This window comes from Lepus europaeus, chromosome 7 (assembly GCF_033115175.1).
Source record: "Lepus europaeus isolate LE1 chromosome 7, mLepTim1.pri, whole genome shotgun sequence".
Lineage (NCBI taxonomy): Eukaryota > Metazoa > Chordata > Mammalia > Lagomorpha > Leporidae > Lepus > Lepus europaeus.
In genome coordinates this window covers 3760070-3780377 of record NC_084833.1, presented here as the reverse complement: position 1 = coordinate 3780377, position 20308 = coordinate 3760070, and the positions used below count along the sequence as shown (strand labels likewise).

Genomic DNA, 20308 nt, shown 5'->3' with positions numbered 1-20308 from the left:
ACCTACCTGTCTTTTCTGGGTTTTGGCAGTCCTGCACCTGCGGGTGACAAATGGTGGCCGCCTTCCAAATCGCCGGCGTCCACGCAGTTTGGCGCGTTCATTAGTGTTTTTCGTTCTGGGCTTTCTTCATAATTTTTGCAGCCAATGCATTTGCAAATAGAAGAGCACATAATTTTGGCCTGGTAATGTGAAATGATTTCATTAAATTAGGCTGCCCTGTAAGCCATCAAATACTGAGACACCCTATCGGTGCCTTAACTAATTCTGTGTACTCTATAATTTACATGTGGGACAAAGGGACCCGGAGCAGGCGCCTGGCCAGTTTAGGTGACCTGCTGCGAGCCACAGCGCCTGCGCCCCAGCCCCACTGAGCTCCCGACCCCAGCTTCCTGTCGGGCAGGCAATGCTGCAGCAGCTGGGCCCTGCCGCCCACGCGGAGACCTGGGGTGGGGGACCCGGCTTCTGCAGCCTGGCCCAGCCCCAGCCACGTTAGGGTCTGAGTGAACCAGACTCTGTCTCTCTGCTTTGCAAATGAAGTAACAAACAAATCAATATGCCTTTTTTTTTTTTTTTTTGACAGGCAGAGTGGACAGTGAGAGAGAGACAGAGAGAAAGGTCTTCCTTTTGCTGTTGGTTCACCCTCCAATGGCCGCTGCGGCCGGCGCATCATGCTGATCCGAAGCCAGGAGCCAGGTGCTTCTCCTGGTCTCCCATGGGGTGCAGGGCCCAAGCACTTGGGCCATCCCCCACTGCACTCCAGGGCCATAGCAGAGAGCTGGACTGGAAGAGGGGCAACCGGGATAGAATCCGGTGCCCCGACCGGGACTAGAACCCGGGGTGCTGGCACCGCAAGGCGGAGGATTAGCCTAGTGAGCCGTGGCGCCAGCCTCAATACGTCTTAATAAAAGCGGGCAGAAGTCTCGAGGCGTGAAAGGCAGGGCCACGGCTGCCAGGCCAGGTCAGGGAGGGCTCGGGGAGGCGTCCGGCTCCAGTGGACCCCCCACTGCTGCCACAGCCTCACAGGGCTCCGCGCATTTTTCAGGCACTGGTTCAAATTGGAACGCGGGCCCCCGTGGAAACCCTGGGAGGAAGGAGGCATGCGCCTTCCTCCTGAGCCGCAGTGGCCCCGGGCCGTGGCCTGCGCGTGCGCCGGCGGGGCGGCCCTGACCTCGTAGCACTCGCAGTAGTTCTTCAGGCAGCCCGACCGCTTGCAGTTGCAGCCTCTGTTGTGCCTGGGCTTCGCGCTGCCCGGCCTGCCCTTCCCGATTTTTGGCTGGAAAGCTTCTGGGTTTCTGTCGAGACAAGCCTGGGACAGGAAAGGGAAACTCCGTCAGGGGGGCGTGTCCTGCTGGCAGCAGGGGGAGTGAAGGCTCCCTAGGCTCGGGGCCACCCCTTCTCATCTGCACACAAAAAGCAGGCCACAACCAGGCTTCTTTGAACTTGGTAGAAAACTAACGGACAACAGAGAGGTAAAAAGCCAGTTTCCACGTGGGCGTCGTCCCTCTGAGCCATCCTTGCGCCCTGTCCCAAGTTGGCTGGGGCCGTGCCCCTGCCGCCGGCTCACTCTGGCTCCGCCCCCCGGGCACCTCCCCGGTGATTCACACAGACCCTCTCATCCAGTGCCCTCGGCAACCGTGGGAGCACAACCTTCCGCGTCATCGTGTCCCATGGAAGGGGAGACGGGGCACGGAGGGTTACGCCACAGACGGCAAGTGGTGGGGCCAGGCCCTCAACGCTGACACATCGCGCTCGGCCTGGCTTGTTTTCCATCCAAGTGCACACAGACAGACGCACTGGAGAGCCCAAGCGGCTCGTGCTCTTTGTAGAAGTTCACGCACTGTCACAGGGGACGCTGGGGAGGGCTCTGCCCTGCCTTCCCTGCCACCCGCAATGCACAAGGTCTCTCCAAGCAGCACAGCGTGATGAACCTGTGTGCGCCGTGTAACCGCCCCCACCCCCAGGAGTTAGAGGACGGCCCCGCTCCGCAGGCCCCTGGCCACTCCTCCTCGTGCTTCCCAATGGCGTCCACACAGTAGGGACACAGTAGTGTCCGGCTCCTGTCCTCCGCGTGCTGTCTGTGGGACACATTTGCTCGGCTGGGGCTCCTGCTTTCTCACTGATGTGCAATGGCTCAGTGGACTGATCCATTCTATTGAATCATAAACAGATCTCGCTGTGAGGGATACAAGCTGCTACGGACATTCTTGTCCAAGTCTTTGAGGGAATATTTCTAGTATTTGGGGGAGAATTAAATCGCTGCATTGCAGGGCACACAAAGATCTAGCTTTAGCAGCTACGGCAACACAATTTCCCAAAGTGGTTGTAGCAGTTTCGGCTCCTGTCGTCGATGCACCAGGACTCCGGCATTTGCTAAGTGACCATCTGAGCCTTAACCCAGCCTGCAGCACCTCACCCTGAAGAACACAGCGCCACGCGAAGCGGACCCGCGCCTGCGCGGCAGCGCTGCACACTCGGCCGCTTCACAACCGCTAACACTTGTGTCTGGCGCATCTGTAACTCGAGAGGAAACTAAGACCACAGGCCGCCCGTGGTGCAGGGGAGCTGTGCACCGTGGGCGCTGTCCGTGGCGCAGGGGAGCTGTGCACCGTGGGCGCTGTCCGTGGCACAGGGGAGCTGTGCACCGTGGGCGCTGTCCGTGGCGCAGGGGAGCTGTGCACCGTGGGCGCTGTCCGTGGTGCAGGGGAGCTGTGCACCGTGGGCGCTGTCCGTGGCGCAGGGAACTGTGTGGAGCTGTGCACCGTGGGCGCCGTCCGTGGCGCAGGGGAACTGTGCACCGTGGGCGCTGTCCGTGGCGCAGGGGAGCTGTGCACCGTGGACGCTGACTGTGGCGCAGGGGAACTGTGCACCATGGACGCTGACTGTGGCGCAGGGGAGCTGTGCACCATGGGCGCTGTCCGTGGAGCAGGGGAGCTGTGCTCCGTGGGCGCTGACTGTGGTGCAGTGGAGCTGTGCTCCGTGGACGCTGACTGTGGTGCAGTGGAGCTGTGCACCCTGGGTGCTGACTGTGGTGCAGTGGAGCTGTGCTCTGTGGGCGCTGACTGTGGTGCAGTGGAGCTGTGCTCTGTGGGTGCTGACTGTGCCGCAGTGGGACTGTGCTCCGTGGGTGCTGACTGTGGCGCAGTGGGACTGTGCTCCGTGGGTGCTGACTGTGGTGCAGTGGAGCTGTGCACCCTGGGTGCTGACTGTGGCGCAGTGGAGCTGTGCACCGTGGGCGCCACCTGTGGTGCAGTGGAGCTGTGCACCGTGGGCGCCATCTGTGCCGCAGTGGGACTGTGCTCCGTGGGCAGGGGGCGGCTCTCGACCTCCCTTTGGAAATGAGGGGGCCCTGGGCAGCACCGGCCAGCAGCAGGGTGACAGCTGCAGCCCAGCCGCCCCTCCCGTCTCCTGAGTCTTTGGTGCCTACGGAAGGGACAGAATGACCCTCTGGGCACTGGGCCCTTGGCACAGCAGCTGTCATCAGTGAGGTGCTGTTGTGCAGCCAGGACGACTCAATTCTCACCTTTCCCGGACGTCTAGGGCTGCGTGTGCAACTGAAAATGGGAAAAGGCCGGGCTCTTCCCCCAGTCTACTCGGGAGTGGGCCTTCTGTGCCTCCACACTGCCCACGTGGCCCAAGCAGCACGGCGTGGACATGCGCGACACGAGAGTCCTTGCCCAGGACCCCCAGCCCTGCCGCCCTGCGGGAAGAAGCCCCTTTGTGCCAGCGGTTCTCACCACAGTCGCCCTCCTCACGGCACCGCCCCGCCCACGGCACAGAGCCACGCGGCACGTGCGCTCCCAAGACCGCACCTCTCCAGCCCTGACCCAGGCGTCTCTGGAGATAGCTTCGCGAAAGTCTCAGGCACTTTCAAGTGACTTAAGACGCACGCGCTCGGAGGACATTTCGTACCTTAATGGCTTTAAACCTTTCGATTTCATGACGCCAATTGTTGCAACAGTTATTACAGTTGCAGTTGTTGCAGAAGTCCCCGCTGGCAAAGCAGTCGCAGTACCTGTGAAGGAAAGGACAGGGTGAGGCAGGGCCCGGCGGCCAGGCGTGGGGCTGGCCAGCACGGCAGGCGGCACACCTGCCACAGAGGTGACCCACGGGTGCTACGTGACAGCGAGATCAGCACGAGGATGCTCCCCAGAGACTAGGGAGAAGCCAGCTGCAGCCATTGGCTTCATTACAGGCTTTCGCCAAGCAGAACAATTCCCTAGAGCATGCCCACTGCTGTCCACCGTCCTGCCCTAACCACCCTCTCCCTCTGCCCAGGAGTGCACTCAGCTGGGGGGAGGAATGCCGGCTAATAAAGACCCGTGTCCCCGTCGGCTCTCCCTGTCCGTCCGACAAGGCTGAAAGTGAGTTCACTTCCCGCCCAGGCCTTGCCGACAAGTGACAGTCCAGGGACCCGAGGTGGACGCTGGCCGGGGCCTGGGCTGGCTCTCTGTCCACCTGCATGCAGGGCGAGCAGGAGCAGTGTGTGTGAGGGCTGACTGCCGTCACCGCCCTGCGTGAGGCACGTCTCTTCTGCAGAACTGGACTCTGGGGGAACTGTCCAGGGTGCCTGCGGACCCCGGGGTCGTCACAGAGACGGCAGTGCCACGACCCTTGCTCGTGGGCTTCCCTCGGGCAGCTGAACAAGACCCCGGGCCCTGTGCCGCCCCACACTTTCCCTTTTCTCCATCATGTGACGGCTCACTGTGGGGCAAGGGCGCCTGACGTTGACCTACAGCCTGCACCCCGAGAGCCTCTGGAGAAGACCCCTGTCTCTGACTCCTAGCGTCAGACCTGGGCTGTGCACGTCGGCGCTGCCGCCAGCTCCCCGTGTTACCTGGTACAGGTTATTGGTCAGGCACCTGGAACTGTAGAATGGACATTGTGGGGCTTAACCTGCCTGTCTCAAGCCCTCAGGCCGCTGGCAGGATGCAGGAGTGCCCCAGGGGTGTGATGTCCCACAGACCGCCCGGGCTAGGATGCCCAGTCACAGTTCTTTCCAGGCTCCTGTACACTGCCCGTCAGGCCCACGGGGAGTATAGGCAACCAAGAGGCGAGTTCTGTAGCTACTGGTCCCCAGGAGGCCCAGCGTGGGGTCTAATGAGCTGCTCATGCGGCACACAGGAGACCAAGTCCGAGCTATGGAGGGTGACCCTCAGACCAGACACCATCTACAGTCCAGCAGGTGAATTGGAGACAATGCAGTTTCCAGATACAATCACATCACCCTGTGAAGCCAGCCACAGGGAGCAACCTGCACCAGTCACTGAAGGTCTCCTAGCCAGGCTGATAGCCAGAGACTGGCGACATGTTAGGAGATCTTTCCGCAAGACAGACAGAAGCCAGCAGAAGCGGATGCTTGCAGGACAACACATCGGGATGCAGGGCCCCTTGGTGGCCTTATAGGGAGTAAGGCAAGTTACTGAGTCCAGGAAATAGGAAGAGAACATTTAAGACATTCAGAGCTTAAAAAAACAAAAACAAACAAACAAACAAACAAAAAAACAAAAAACAAAAAAACCTACCCTAGCAGAAAGTAATCACAGAAATAAAACCAGTTATGAGGACTAGAACCAAAAGTAAATAGTAGATAAAAATAGAGTAGGAGAAACAGAAGAGGGCCGGTGCTGTGGGTTAAGCTGCCGCCTGCAATGCCAGCGTCCCACATGGGCACCCGTTTGAGACCTGAATGCTCTATGACCGATCCAGCTCCCTGTAGTGCACCTGGGAAAGCAGCGGAGAACGGCCCGAGTACCTGGGCCCCTGCACCCACGTGGGAGACCCGAACGCTCTACGGCCAATCCGGCTCCCTGGTAATGCTCCTGGGAATGCGGTGGAGGATGGCCCGAGTACCTGGCCCCATGTGGGAGACGGGAGCTCCAGAAGCGCACAGCTTGAAGGCTGGGGCGAAAGCAACTCAAGGACTAGAACAGGAGGCCTTCAGGGGCTCAGCGTGGCAATGACGGAGCTGCAGACCACAACACGGGAACACAGGACACAGGGGAAAGATCTCATGAGCTCCTAGCAAGAATAACGCAGGCTTCGCACAAAGAAAAGGAATGGAGGCGGCTAAAGCCGTCGCCTGCAACGCCGGCATCCCATACAGGTGCCATTCCGTGTCCTGGCTGCTCCTCTTCCAAACCAGCTCCCTGCTATGGCCTGGGGAAAGCAGCAGAAGATGGCCCAAGTCCTTGGGCTTCTGCTACCCATGTGGGAGACCCGGATGAAGCTCCCTACTTTATCCTGGCCCAGCCCTGGCCATTGCAGCCATCTGGGGATGGAGGAGGATCTCCCCCTCCCCCTCCCCCTCCCCTTCCCCCTCCCCCCGTAACAGTGACTTTCAAATAAATAAATAAATGTTTAAAAAGAAAAAGGAACAGTGTGAAAGCTTCAGAAACAACACTGATAAGTATCATAAATGCACCGAAGTCTTTGAAAGTCTTGGGGGAAAGCATTTCCAAGCTGAAGTCCACTCGGCGGCGAAGCCGCCACAGATGTGGGTACATCTGGCACTGTTGGACACGGGCCTGGGAGTCCCCACCCAAGCACCATGGTAGCAGGGGCTCCAGGGCAGGAACTGGGCTCGGGCCTGCCCCCAGCTACTCCCTGCTCCGGGTAAAGCGAGCAGATGCTCCCTGGGTCTGTGGAGAAGACAGTCGCACAGCCGAGGAGGGAGTCTGGTGTTTAATCAGTGTTGCGAACACAAAGCTAAGCGCTGACTTGAAGGAAAAGGCAAACAGGTGTAAGAAAGCGGGCTGGCGTGTGGCACAGCAGGTGAGGAAACTGCTCAGGACCAGGTCGCATGCCGTATGGGCGCAGTTCCAGTCCTGGCTGCTCCACTTCTGACCCGGTTCCCTGCTAAGGTGCGTCTGGCGTCTGGGAGCTGAGGCGTGCAGGGTGCATTTTAGCTCATAATGCTTCACCTGGAGGTGGTGCCAACCCCACCACACGGCCCCAGCCCCAACTGCGGAGCGATCAGCACAAGCCCCGCCGGCTGCAGCCTGGGTCTCCTCTCGGCACCTCCTTCCCTCTCCTGCCGTGGCCACTTCACTCCTGCTGTTCCCTATGGCCAGAGAACTCTTACGCGTCCATTTTCAAGCCACCTCCACCTGACTCACTTGGCCTCATCCGAACACCTCCTCAGGGCAGCCTTCCCTGGCTGCCCCTGGCCAACGTGCCCAGCCCTCAGCCCACCACTGCTCCTCGCCTTTACTTACGCCATCACTTATACGTGTGTGTCCTGTCTGGCCTGGCAGTGCTGGGAGGGCAGAGACCGTGTCTTGCTCTTTGCCGTCTTCCCAGTTGCTGCAATCATGGGCTTTCAAAAATATTTGTGCAATGAAGGAACAAGCGGGTGAAAACACGGGGCAGTGTGTGTGCTTGAAGCGTCTCCTAGTCCCAGCTTTTCCTCCATGGCTAGCGTCCCTCCCCCGTCCAGGGCTTCACCGTCTCTGGGCCACGCTCCTACAATAGCGCCCTACCTAATCCTACCGCCAACAGCCTCCACATTGGGCTGATTTCCCAAAACATACGTCAGGCAAGAAAGCAGCAGAGAAGAGCTGTTATCAGACAACACAAATAAGGTGAATCTGTGCGTTCCTGTTGGGGTGCAGTTGCTCAGGAAGTTAAACACTGTGACTGCCCAGGGCGCAGCAGTCCCGCTGCTAGGTAGACACCCCAGAGAACCGAAACCAGGGGTGCAGATCCTTGGATACCCTGTTCTCAGCAGCGTCCTTAGCAAAGGCAGGAAGGGGGAAACCATGCAAGTGTCGGTCGGCATGTGAGTGCGTCCACACAGCACGGTCTCTACACCCAGGGGGGCGGGGGAGCTATCCAGCCCGAAGGAGGAGGGATGTGTGGACACACGGTACAGCAGGGGTGGTGCAGGGAACGCGCTAAGTGAACTAAGCCCGATGCAGAAGGGTGGACGCGGCTAGTTACCGGAACTGGGGGGAGGGGAACAGGGGCTACCTAATGGTACAGAGACTGGCACGCCCAAAGGTTCTGGAAATGGACAGGATGGTGGCTACACAGCACTGCACACCACCCCTGGACCACAGCTTTAAGGAAAGTTACAACATCGCGTTTCATGTTTAAGGAGCCAGGCGCGGAGCAGATTGGAATGCTGTCACATTTGAATGGGGAAAATGATTCTATACATTGTAACATTTCAAAAACTAAGGTGCTACAAATAAGTCCAAATGTATCAATAATCAGACAACGAACACAAATGGATTGAAGCAATCTATTCAATCATGGATTACTAGATTAAAAAAAAAATCCAGCTATATTTAGCTTGCAGGAGACACACCTAAGACACAACTACCACACCAAGTGTGAGACGAAAGGGGGTTTGAAGTGTAACCTGCTGGTGCTGACCGGAAGAAACATCGTGTAGCAACATTCATATCAGCAAAAAAGAATGTAAAACAAAAAGCATCAGGGTACAGTAATGAACAGTTAATGGAAAAATTCACTGAAATGAGATAATAGTCATCAATGTGTATAGATTCAAAATATATAAGCCAAAACAGAATTACAATCACAATCTTAAGTGAGAGATCTTAACATTCTTTTATCAAGAACACACAAATCACACAAAATTTACTTAAGTATTTAGTAGATTTAAACAGCAGAATTAACAACTTGAGCTAGTAGACAATTGTATCCAACAAATTGAGAACATATACTCAATAGTTAATATAAAATAGTTTAAAAACTGGCCAAGCAGTACATCATAAAGGAACTCTTCATTAATTTCAAAGAACTGACACCATATAGATCACACGATCTAATCACAGTGTGATTAAATTTAAAATGAACAAGAATGCAGTTTAAAAATATATACATATACATATATACTTATGTGCATGCAAACATACAACAAATTTAGGTTATTTTGATATATACACCTGGAAATCTCATGAGGTAAAGAGAATGTTACAAGGAAAATTACAGAATACCCCGAGTGAGTGACAAGGAAATCTCTTATCAGTCCACAGAGTGCAATCAAGCAGTGTGTGGGGATAGTTTATTTATAGCTTTCAACTCATTTTCAGAAAATGATGGGAATAGCTAACTCCAAAACCTAACAAAACAAGACAGCAAAACAATGAAAAGAGCAGGAAGAATGTGGCAAAGACCTAAACGTAAAGTACTTGATGAAACTGAGCAGAATACAAGCACGGAAATCAGCAACCCGGAAGTGTTGCTGGGAGAAGGCTGACAGCAGAGGCTGTGCTCCGGTGAGAGCCGTGCCCAGAGGCCGAGTGCCGGCCGCGGTGTCAGCACCCACATGGGAGCACCGCTCCAGTCCTGGCTGCGCCACCTGCTGCTGTTCCTGGGAAGGCAGCGGTGCTTGGGCCCCTGCTACACGCGTGAGGCCTGGATACAGCTCCTGGCTCACAGCTTTAGCTTGGCCCAGCCCAGAGCACCCTGGCCATTCGGGGAGTAGACCAGCACATAGAAGAACCTTGCCCCTCCCTGTCTCTGTCATGCTATCTTTCAAATAAAACATCTTTAAAATAAATAAAGAAAAAAAAGGTAAAACAAAAGAAACTGGCCTCTCATTAGACTGATCGAGAAAAAGAAAAGGGCCAAATAAAAAATAATAGAAATTGGGGCCAGTGCTGTGGCGCAGTGGGTTAACACCCTGGCCTGAAGCACCGGCATCCCATATGGGCGCCGGTTCGGGACCCGGCTGCTCCACTTCCAATCCAGGTCCTTGCACCCATGGGAGACCCAGAAGAAGCTCCTGGCTCCTGGCTTCAGATCGGTGCAGCTCCGGCCTTTGTAGCCAAGTGGGGAGTGAACGAACCATCAGATGGAAGACCTCTCTCTCTCTCTCCCTCTGCCTTTCCTACCTCTGTATAACTCTGATTTTCAAATAAATAAATAAATGTTTAGAAAATAATAGAAATTAAGGTGAAAAAAATAGGAAATTTAAAAAGCTATAGAGCTGGTGCCATGGCTCACTTGGCTAATCCTCTGCATGCGGCACCGGCACCCCGGGTTCTAGTCCTGGTCGGGGCGCCGGATTCTGTCCCGGCTGCCCTTCTTCCAGTCCAGCTCTCTGCTGTGGCCTGGGAGTGCAGTGGAGGATAGCCCAAGTGCACCCGCATGGGAGACCAGGAGGAAGTGCCTGGCTCCTGGCTTTGGATCAGTGCTGCGCACAGGCCGTGGCAGCCATTTGGGGGGTGAACCAATGGAAGAAAGACCTTTCTCTCTGTCTCCTTCTCTCTCACTGTCTAACTCTGCCTGTCAAAAAAAATGCTATAACTACAGAGGTAATTTTTAAATAATATAATATATGAATAGGAACATATGAATGGATTAAAAAATTTAAAGCGTTCAGTAATTTTCAAGAAAAATACAAAGTTGAAAAATTGACTCAAGGACAAATGTAAAATTTAAAGAAAACATTGACTACGAAAGAAAGGGAGTGGCAAACTACCTCCCTCCCACCCCAGGTGCAAGGCACCGGGCCGGACAGGTCTGCGGGCAAGCGTCCTCAGACTTGTGAGAACACCTCAGTCCTCAAGCCCCTTAGAGCTGGAGGAGAGGAGACCAGCAGGCGGCGGGCAGGGGAGCCTAGCTGATGCCCGTTGTCGGGCAGTGTGACACGGCGAAGTGAAGAAACACAAAACAACGTGAGGAAGGGGGCTCACAGGTCTCTCTCTCATGAGCAAAGATGCGAAAGTCCTGGGCGACTAAATCGTGCAGCCCGCAAAAGATAACCTCGCCACAGTGTCATCAAAGTGCATTTAATCCCTCACACACAGGGTTGTGTTAACACTGGAAAGTTTGTTGGGATACTAGATGATTTTAAAAAGCAAAACAGTCTATTCATTTCAATAATAAATAATAATAAATGCAATAATAATAATAAATGCAGAGAAAAGCATTTGATAAAACCTATCACTCACACATTATTACAACAGTAGCAAATCCCTTAGCCTTGGAAGGCACAGCTCTAGGAGACATGGTCAATGGGGTGAAGGCCTGGGGCAGACCCCAGCTGCCGGGGGATGTCCGCTTTTCCCTTATCCTGCACTGACGGTCAGTGTAGCTGAGCACATGGTCGCCACACACGGACTATATTTTCCCAAATTCCGTACTTAGCTTGCCCTGACCACAGGACGAGGGTGTGGCCAATTCTGGCTGTGCTCTGAGAGGCAGGAGTGAGACTTCACCTTCCTCTTCTCCCCAGCAGCTGGGGGTGAATGTTAGGACGGGAGCTGGGAACGGATGTGGCGACACCAGTGTTGCAGAGCTGCCATCCCAGGGTCTTCCAAGCGTTTGCAAAAGATGTTTATGTTGGTGCAAACATTTTTAAAATCTATGCATAGTTTTTTAAAATACACATTTCCCATGAGCTTTCTGAAGCCCTCTTGTGTTTGGAGGAGGAGGTACAGAGAGTAACTCCCTCATCCACACAGCAGCGGGGCCGTGGACCACCTTGCTGAGTGAGCCCCACAGAGCCGAGAACAAGAGGCAGGCAAAGGGAGGCTTTGGGAAGCCGGGAGAGGTGTGTGTGGTGCTGCCCGGACTTGGCGGTGCCATGGTCGCTGCCGTCACTGTGCTCATGTGGTGCGGAGCTCTTGGATGTTTAAAAGTGCAATAATGTGGGATTCTCTTCAGTGATGGCCAGTTAGCGGTGGGCCCAGGACAGGCTCCCATTAAACTAGGACAAACGGCCCTAAAAATGTCCCAGTGCCCTGCATACGTCAGCTGTGGGCGTGAGATGGTAGGAAAGGGGAGGCTATCAAGGACAATCACACACACTTGCTAGGGCAAGCAGTGGAGAGCCTCACTCCTTACAGCACAAGGACACGATGTGCGCACGGGGGCATCGGCACCAGGGCAAGGGCTGCTACCCAGAGACAGCACAGGATGGTCACGCTGGGCCAGTATCAGAAAACACTTCAGTCATATTCCCAGAGATGAGCAGTTCCTCCGTGGTAAGCTGATACCAGCAAACCACCACGGATGACCCCAGTGCTGTGTGTTCGTTTATGATGGGAATGACATCTTTTTCCAGGGCCCAGAATGCTCACCTTCTCCCTCCAAGGCCTCTGCTTTCCAGGATGGAGTCTCTGGGAAGCCAGGACATTGGTTAGATGGTTGTGTGTTGAGCATGGAATTAAGAGACACACAGTGGCCAAGCATGTTGCTCCGGGCCTCAGGTCCACCACACCCATGAGCCCCTCCCTGGAGAAGGCAGCACCTGCCCCGGACAGCACCAGACACACTCAGTCCCTTTCCTTCTTCCAGGGCTGGTAGACTCTGCCCTCAGTGACAGTGCCATGGCCAATTTCTAAGCTGGGATCAGCTTCCACACCAGCTGACTCTGACCTCCCATGAAGAGTAGTTCAGTTAGGCAAACCCTTCCTAGAGTCATCTCATCCCCACGTCCTTGAACTTGCCTCTCTCTGTCCCCAATAACCAACAACACACCTTGGCCCAAGTCTCATGGGTGCTGCTCTGCCCAGTCAGTCCCCAAACCCAGCCAGCAGCGTAGGGGCCCTGTCCAGTGGCGTGAGGCCCTGCACAGCTCTGTCCATCTAGACTCTACCACCTAGTCCACCGCCGCACTGGAAGTCTCCGTCTGGGCGGCCTCCCTGGTCACCGGCGTCCCACGGTCCAGGCTCCTCCTCACCCACGGCCGCACTCAGCTCTTCACCGGTGCTCTCAGGGCGAGTCGACTTCAGAGAGGCACACGGCTGCTTTCCCAGACTAAGCCAATGACGGCCCAAACATTGTCAGTCAGCCCTAGATTTCACATAGCTTTTTACAAAATCAGTCTGTTCATTTTGTCCCGTCACCAAGTGTCACGGGCCTGTGGGTTCTGCCCACGTGTGCACCCCCACATCACTGCCCGTCAGTGGAGCTCTCATGGCTTCAGCAGGAGCTCTGCAATGGAATCACGTGGAGACGGTGGTTAGGGTCGAAGACACTGGGACAAGGACACATTCTGCCCTTACTACAGGGAACTGAAGGCGAGGCAGGCGGGCGGGCAGAAAAAGAGCAGCCCACGGCAAGAGCCGAGAGCAGGTGAACAACACCAACAACAGATTTGACACTGGCAGAGTGGTCAAGGAAACACTGCCACGCATGGCGATCAGCTCCACCTGCTGTTCCGGCCACGGTGTCTACTTCTGGCCCGGGGTTCTGCTTGACAATCTGCCCTACCACCCCTGACAGCCTCCTGGGAGCTGGCACCTCCAGGGGAGAAGTTTTGTGACAAAATTTCAATATAGAGTAAACCGATTCATAAAACTTTAAAAAAAAAATAGGGTGTGGAAAAGGTTACAGTTAGCGCTCAGCCAGCGACAGCCCGTCTCAACACTCATCTGAGGGCTAGAAAAGGACACCAAGACCCAGAGAGTGATGTCACTTGCAAGGTGAGCAGTCCGTCACCAAGGTGGCTGGCCGAGATAATCCCAAAGGACCAGGGCAGCTCTTGTCCTGCTGCACAGCGCCCACTAAGGCGCGCGGCGTGGACACGGCTGGCCAGTCCACTGTCTGCACCCTTGTCTACACACTGACTTCTAAACAAGCTTATTGCATACTTAATAACGAAGGATTTGCGGTTACTTACAATTTCAGACACTGGGATTTGGTACAGTTACATGGCTTTTTAGACTTTGTGGCCCATGAACTAACAGTTACTCTATAAAGATTAAAAAAGAAAATGTATTCAGATGGTTACTCTTGAAAAAGAGAACTAGCTAAGAATCTGGTGTTCTAGAATGGCTACAGTCTCAACACCAGGTGTTATAGGTATTACTTTCAGTGCCTGATCCCAGAATGGGAATGGCACGTATGGGGTGGAACTAACCTCACCAGATCCAGCCTGGGCTGTACTTCATGGTGAGACTTCCCAAAAAGTCTCTGTGGAGTGTCTTCCCAGTCCTGTTCAAACCTCTATCCTGTGTGACCCACCTCCCGCAAAACAGCCCTTTTCCCTCCCTCAACTCCAAACACTACTATGCAGTAAAAATCAGAGAACAGATGAACCTTCAATCAGAGCCTGTCACAGCAGTAAGGAGCTGTCCGCATGCTAAGATTACCAACAACATTGCACACTGAGTGTTTCCCGTGAGCAATGGTGGTCGCACTCCTGTTTTGGGAAGGGATAATGACAACTCTCCTAATGTCATTGTGATTAGCCCAGAGAGCATCTACAGGGGCATTAGAGGAGGGACACGAACTCCTCCCCTGTGCTTGGGGATGCTGCCAACACAGGGGCAGCCACGTCGGGAGAGTCCCCAGGCACTGCCCAGAGTACGCGCACTAGGGGAACAGGGAGACCAGTCACGGGAGAAGTTGAACTGTCATAGTGAAAAGGAGGGGCCCATTGTGCCGAGGGCTCTTCCTGGCACTGCAGGGGGTGCGTGCCCGTCCTGATGGCCAAGTCTGCTCCTGGGGACCAAGTATGCAAGCGACGTCTCTGTGGTGCACTGGATCCTCCCGAGCAAGGGCACCCTGGGCCTCGGGTTCTCCACAGAACTAGAACACTACCTGGCACATGGTTGATGCTTGCGGACAGTCGTGTGTCCGCATACAGAGCAGGGGACAGCTCCATGCTGTCAGCTGTGTGGAGCCAATTAATACAGCCACACCCTTCCCCCTGGGCTCTGCGCTCTGGGTCCCACACACCCAGCTCTCTTGGTTAAGTGTCTCTACTGACACCGGGCCCAAATCCCCAACACTCAGCCTACCCTGCTGTCTGCACTCGCACGGATTCCACCTGCACTTGACTGTTGGTCTTCACCACTGTTCTCCCCTTCTGCCCCTCCCCGAGAGGAACACTGCTAATGTCCCTGATAATGACCAAGGGCAAACTGTGACTTCTTCTGAAGACATCTCCCACTGTCGACATTATGCCACTGGATGCTCGATGAATTTACTATTTGTCTAGCTTGGGCTTTTTTTTTTTTTTTTTTAAATAGAGGAGTGGGTGGTTTATGGCCCTGTGGGCACCTGAGGCAGCACGTCCAGCTCTCCCCTCCTGGCCTGTCCGCTCCTAGGAGGTAGCACGTCCAGCTCTCCCCCTCCTGGCCTGTCCGCTCCTAGGAGGTAGCACGTCCAGCTCTCCCCTCCTGGCCTGTCCACTCCTAGGAGGCAGCACGTCCAGCTCTCCCCTCCTGGACTGTCCACTCCCAGGAGGTAGCACACCCAGCTCTCCCCCTCCTGGCCTGTCCACTCCTGGGAGGTAGCACGTCCAGCGCTCCCTTCCTGGCCTGTCCGCTCCTAGGAGGCAGCACGTCCAGCTCTCCCCTCCTGGCCTGTCCGCTCCTAGGGGAGCCTCAAGCCAGTTCAGAGGAGGGGCTCTCACGCCCGCATCATTGCCCTTGTCCTAGCAAAACTAAGTGCTTTAGAAGGAGGTGGGACTTGGCAGCAACTCTGACAGTTGGGAGGTTTCCCTGCTACGGGACAAGAGGATGTTTCTGTTGACAGCACCGCATGAGCAAAGACCCTCGGTTACAGATGGGCGCAGGTGAATGTGGGGACAGCAGCAAGTCCAGCTGGTTGCCATGGAGCTAAATGGAAAAATGCCCGTGGCTCTAACAATCTTTGACCTCTCTCCTAGTGCCGAGCTGAAAACCCAAGAGTAGAAAGGGTTAGAGGAGCCTGAAGACCCTGCCTCTGAGAAGCAGCACGCATAACGGTGGTGACATCACACAGACCTCATCTGCAAGAACACTCCCAGAGAAGCAGGCTCCATGCACGCCCTGTAGTGTCCATTTTTTCTTTTTACCAAAAATAAGACTATGAAAGATGTGTCAGAACTCACATTTATTACTTGACTATAACCACATTATGAAAGCCATGAATTAGCAGAATGTGAATTTTTATCAATTTTCCTATATAAATATGAGAAGCCAGTTAACAAGTTAGCCAGGTCATCACCCAGTCCTAAGGAATGACGGTCGGGTCAGGCCTTTCTCACACTCAGCCTTAGGGCCCAGGCTGACCTGCGTGTGTCATCCACTGGGTTAGTGTGTGTGACCCGTGTTGCGCTGACCTCCTTTCTGACATCTGCAGACTTAGTTCGACCTCCGATCTTGTAGAAGCCAAAGAGGGCTAGCGGAGTACAGAAGGCAGTACAGAGATGGACAAACAGTGGTGGCTGGGAACTCACGGAGGGAAAGCACCCGTCAGCGGCTCACTGGCTGCCCGGTGCTGAATTGCTAACTTGGTGGAGATGCCACAATGCCATCCGAACTCTGCATTGACAGGAAATCGCAGAGCTGGCTCCGCGGAACGACAGTGAAGCAGGGAAACGTTTTCAGAAAACACAAACACCAAACTCACGCTGTTCCTGGCAGATGATTTGTGGCGGAAAAACACTTGTTACCCGTACGACTCCGCCAAAATACGGAAGTGTGTGATGTTTGAGAAAAGCACGGATGGCTTAGGAAGGAAGAGGGGGGTGAGGAGGAGATAGGAAGGAGGCGCCAGAGCAGAGCAAGGGGGAGGAGGCCCACGCTGCACGCAGACCCCCTGTGAGAACGCACATGGGCTGCGAACGCCCTGCAGTCAGGAAAGCACTCGCTCCAAGCAGTAAAGTCATGGAAATACCAGCCCCGCCGGTGTCCACGCAGGACAAAGCTCGGAGCCGTGCACGCTGTTCACCCCACGCCCCCATGACCTTCTGAGGGCCCTAACACGCACATTTCTTGTGGATGTAATGCTGTGAGCAGAATCTAGAAGTTGCTGAGGTCCCTGTTCCACCCAGAAGCGTTACCAGCCACCTGCGATGACCAGTGGCCACACCACTAACCCCGCAGTGACCACCACACCCGGAAAGGGAGGCCGCTGGCTCCACACAGCCCTGCTCCTTCAGATTAACAAGTCAGGAACGCCCGCGCACGGCTGCCACAGCTGGAGGGCCCCTGCTGCGACTGTGCACGGTCCACACCAGCATCCCTGCCTCCAGGGACAAGGCAGAGGTGAAAATGCTGACGGACTCGCTGAGTCCCCAAGAGTCCTACCAGCGGTCACTGAGCATCTTTCATTCCTGCCCCAAACAGCTCTGTGCACTGCCAAGGCCGTGGGGAAGTTGTGCCCCGCGGTGGACCCTGCAAAGCACAGGAGGCCGTGGGCTACATTTCCTGGGTGCTGGCCCTGCTGCCTTCAGGCCCCGGGGCCCTGCCTTGGACGGTGTGGGCCAAAAGCTCTGGGAGGAGAAGAGACTGAGCTCCATAATCAAACACAGAGAGCAGCGAGTAGAAAGGGCCGCCAGACCACTGTGGGAACACGACCTCCCTGAACAAAGATTGCAACCAGCGTGGTGCCTCGGGCACCATCACAAACACAACTTTAAAACGGCAAGACAAGGGCCTGGGCCAGTGCAGCCCACACCCACCTCGAGCCTAAAGGGTAGACCACAGGAGTCGACTCGCACACTAGCACCTGCCATAGGACGTGGGCCACCTGAGCAGGGAAGGCGGGTAGTGCCGGCAGCCGGCAGGGACACTCGGCCGACTACCCTCCACGCCTCCTGGTGGACACTGCGTTCCTGACGCTGATGACAGCCAAGAACCAGTACGTCAGCACAGTTTGCAGCCATGGGCGACCGAGACAGAGCTGTCAGTGGCCTCTGAAACACGGCCACAGGCCACTCTGTCGCGTGGAAGCATGCAGAGAGCTGCCTTTCCAGCAACCACAGACCACACGTGAACAGCCACGTGGCTTCCGTGTCTCACAGGGAAAACTAACCTTTCAGAGACACGAAGGTGTGCACTGAAACCGAATTTCAGAGCACAGAAGAAAACCCCAGATGTACACAAATGCCTCTTAAACACATTAACTAAGCGACAACTGATTGCTTAGAATCCTTACCCAGACAGAGTGATTTTGGGTGGTCCTGGAAGAGCTGAGCTGGAGGGGAAAGCAGGCCCATTGGGGACTGCCGGGAGGGCTCCGTTATCCACCTGTGTGAACCAAAGGCAAGAGCCTGTGCGTTAGTGTGTGGGGTCAAGCTCTGGCCACCAGCCCCTAGGTACAGAGAGACAAGATTCTTGTCCTTCTGCAGGTGTACGGCCCAATCCCTCTATAACCACTCCAACTCCCATTACCACTATGAGCCTCCGAACAGCTGAGCAGGTTCTAGGGCCAAGGCCATCAACAGACCCACCTGGCCACACGATGCCCAGGGCGGGAGAAAGCCCGCATTGTGCACACCAAGAGAACGGGAGAAGGGACGCAGGGCGACCATTGTCAAGCCAGCAAGCAGAAGGCACAGCCGTCAGTCGGCTGGCCACAGAGGTTGTCACAGAACTCTCATTTTTATGAAGTATTGATTTGGAAATAAGTGACTCCCATGAGCAACTCCCATAAGCTGCAAATGTTCCTTACGCATTAGTAATAATAAGCACAAGAGGTTTTGCCGCGGGAAGAGTCATTGGCAACCACTCTTTGTCATTTTTCAAGAAAATAATTGGCAGTGTTATGAGCTGAGAAGCAGTGCCATGTCACGCATTCTCCATGCCTCTGCCTCCCAGGTCTCACTTCCTGTTCCTGTATCTCATGAGCACGGCTCACAGAGGCTGCTCACAGGGAAACAGATGAAGTGTCCCTGTCTGAGTGCTCTTCCTATCCGGGCTGACATTCACAGCGTTGCACAAAATTGGATTAGAGATGATTACTGGTATAAATCCCAGTGACCCACCCCATCTTTGTCGCGTCCGCCTTCCAGTAGCCTGGCTTGCTCCCTCCTGCCCCCATCTTAAACCGTGTGTAATCACCGCAGACACAGAGGGGGGAGTCACCCTGAGGAAGTCAAACTCCCTCATTCACAAAGCACAGTGCAGTCCCAGGGCTTCGCCCCCAGACCCCACCTGGCCTGGCTGGGAGCCGGGAGGGAAGGGCTCACAGGTGACAGACTGGCGTCTCCACTGCGGTCACCCAGACACCCACCTGTTAGGTCTGTCTGCACTTGCCAGTCTGAGCTCTGCCTTCTTTGGGAGGCAGGATTTCACAGCCCTTGGTGTTGAGGCAATTCTTTGCATACAGTAGGTAAAATCCCATTCGCCCACCCCACCCCCTGCTTACGTAGTCCCAAGGTAAAGCAGAGAGAAAGCTATGTCTTCTAGGTGCTGCATAGGCCATACGTCTGGGGCAACTTCATGCTGCAACCCAGGAGTTCCTCAGCCACGCTGGCACCTAGGGGTGCAGAGAGTAGACTCCAGGCGGGCCTCTCAGACTCTGCTGTGTTCACGATTCCCGGGAGTTTCAGTGGCGGGTCTGAACCTCAGGGCAGGGGCGGGGGCCCTGGCCTCTCTCACAGCCTCCAGGTAAGGACTGTTCTCGGGGTCTGTACCCCACGCTTTGGGCAGGGAGACTCAGAAGAGCATAGAGAATCGGCAGACTGTAAGGGGGCAAGGGCTCCCAGGCCACAGCAAATGCATGGCTAGAACTGTCCCTCAGGGCCACACGGATAGAAGCCAGGGGAGCTCAACGTGGACAATAAACAGTCGAGGGAGGATGGGGAGAGTGGAAAGGCAGGGGGCCTCGGCCAAACAGGGGCTTGCAGTAGAAGACACGGAGGTGGCCGTCCTGTGAGAACCAGCAGAGACTGCATCCCGGGGCCCACAGACAGGCCGACCTGGGTTCTCCCTGCACTGCCCGACGCTCTCCCTGCAGGCCAGCACATGGCGAGGGAAGTGCTTATTTCCTTCTGCGCTGAACCCTGTCTACACCCCTCCCTCAGAGATCTCTGTTCCCTGGCTCGGAACACCATCTCCACGGTGCCAGTGCCCACGGTGTCCGCAGCTTTACCTGCTCCGCCTGGTCCCTCCTGCCCACCCACAGCCCCTCTCCAGACCCAGGAGAACCCAGGCTCCTTTTCACATCCTGGACTTCCACCAGGCTCCCTGCTGGCCTGAGGTGAGTGCTGGTTCCTCTGCCCACAGCGCTCCTCCTGTGATGGCCACGTGCTCTCTCATCCTTTCTAGACTGTGCGCACGTTGTCAGCTTCTCCAGAGCCGGGAGCACCGTGCGGAAGCCTGCAGCCTGCCCCGTCCCCACGCAGCCCTCAGCCTCCAGTCCAGCTCCTGCGCTCTCCTCACAGAACTAAGTTCCTCTTTTCCAGGTTTGCTTTTTGTCTGTCTCCTTCCCTGCAAGGTAGGGCATGACAGTCGGGTAGTGTGCTCTGTCTCGTTTCTTGGGCTCTTTGCTCTCTGATGGAACCAACCCCAGTCTCAGTCCAGTGCCACCTGCTCAGGGGAGTACCCCACACGTGCCAGGTTCCGTGCCAGTCCCAGCTCACAGAGACAATCCTGTCACCCACACACGCTCTGCT

General features: G+C 55.5%; 1 protein-coding gene across 1 annotated transcript in view; it reads right to left on the bottom strand.

The window, feature by feature from the left end:
- TESMIN (testis expressed metallothionein like protein) overlaps positions 1-20308 on the bottom strand; it is a 31040-nt gene that overhangs the window by 4008 nt on the left and 6724 nt on the right. The window contains exons 5-8 of the mRNA XM_062197717.1: positions 17848-17939; positions 3910-4012; positions 1169-1306; positions 7-179 (exon numbers count right to left, since the gene is read on the bottom strand). Of these exons, the coding sequence (XP_062053701.1) occupies positions 7-179; positions 1169-1306; positions 3910-4012; positions 17848-17939 (506 nt within the window). The remainder of the gene's footprint in view (positions 1-6; positions 180-1168; positions 1307-3909; positions 4013-17847; positions 17940-20308) is intronic.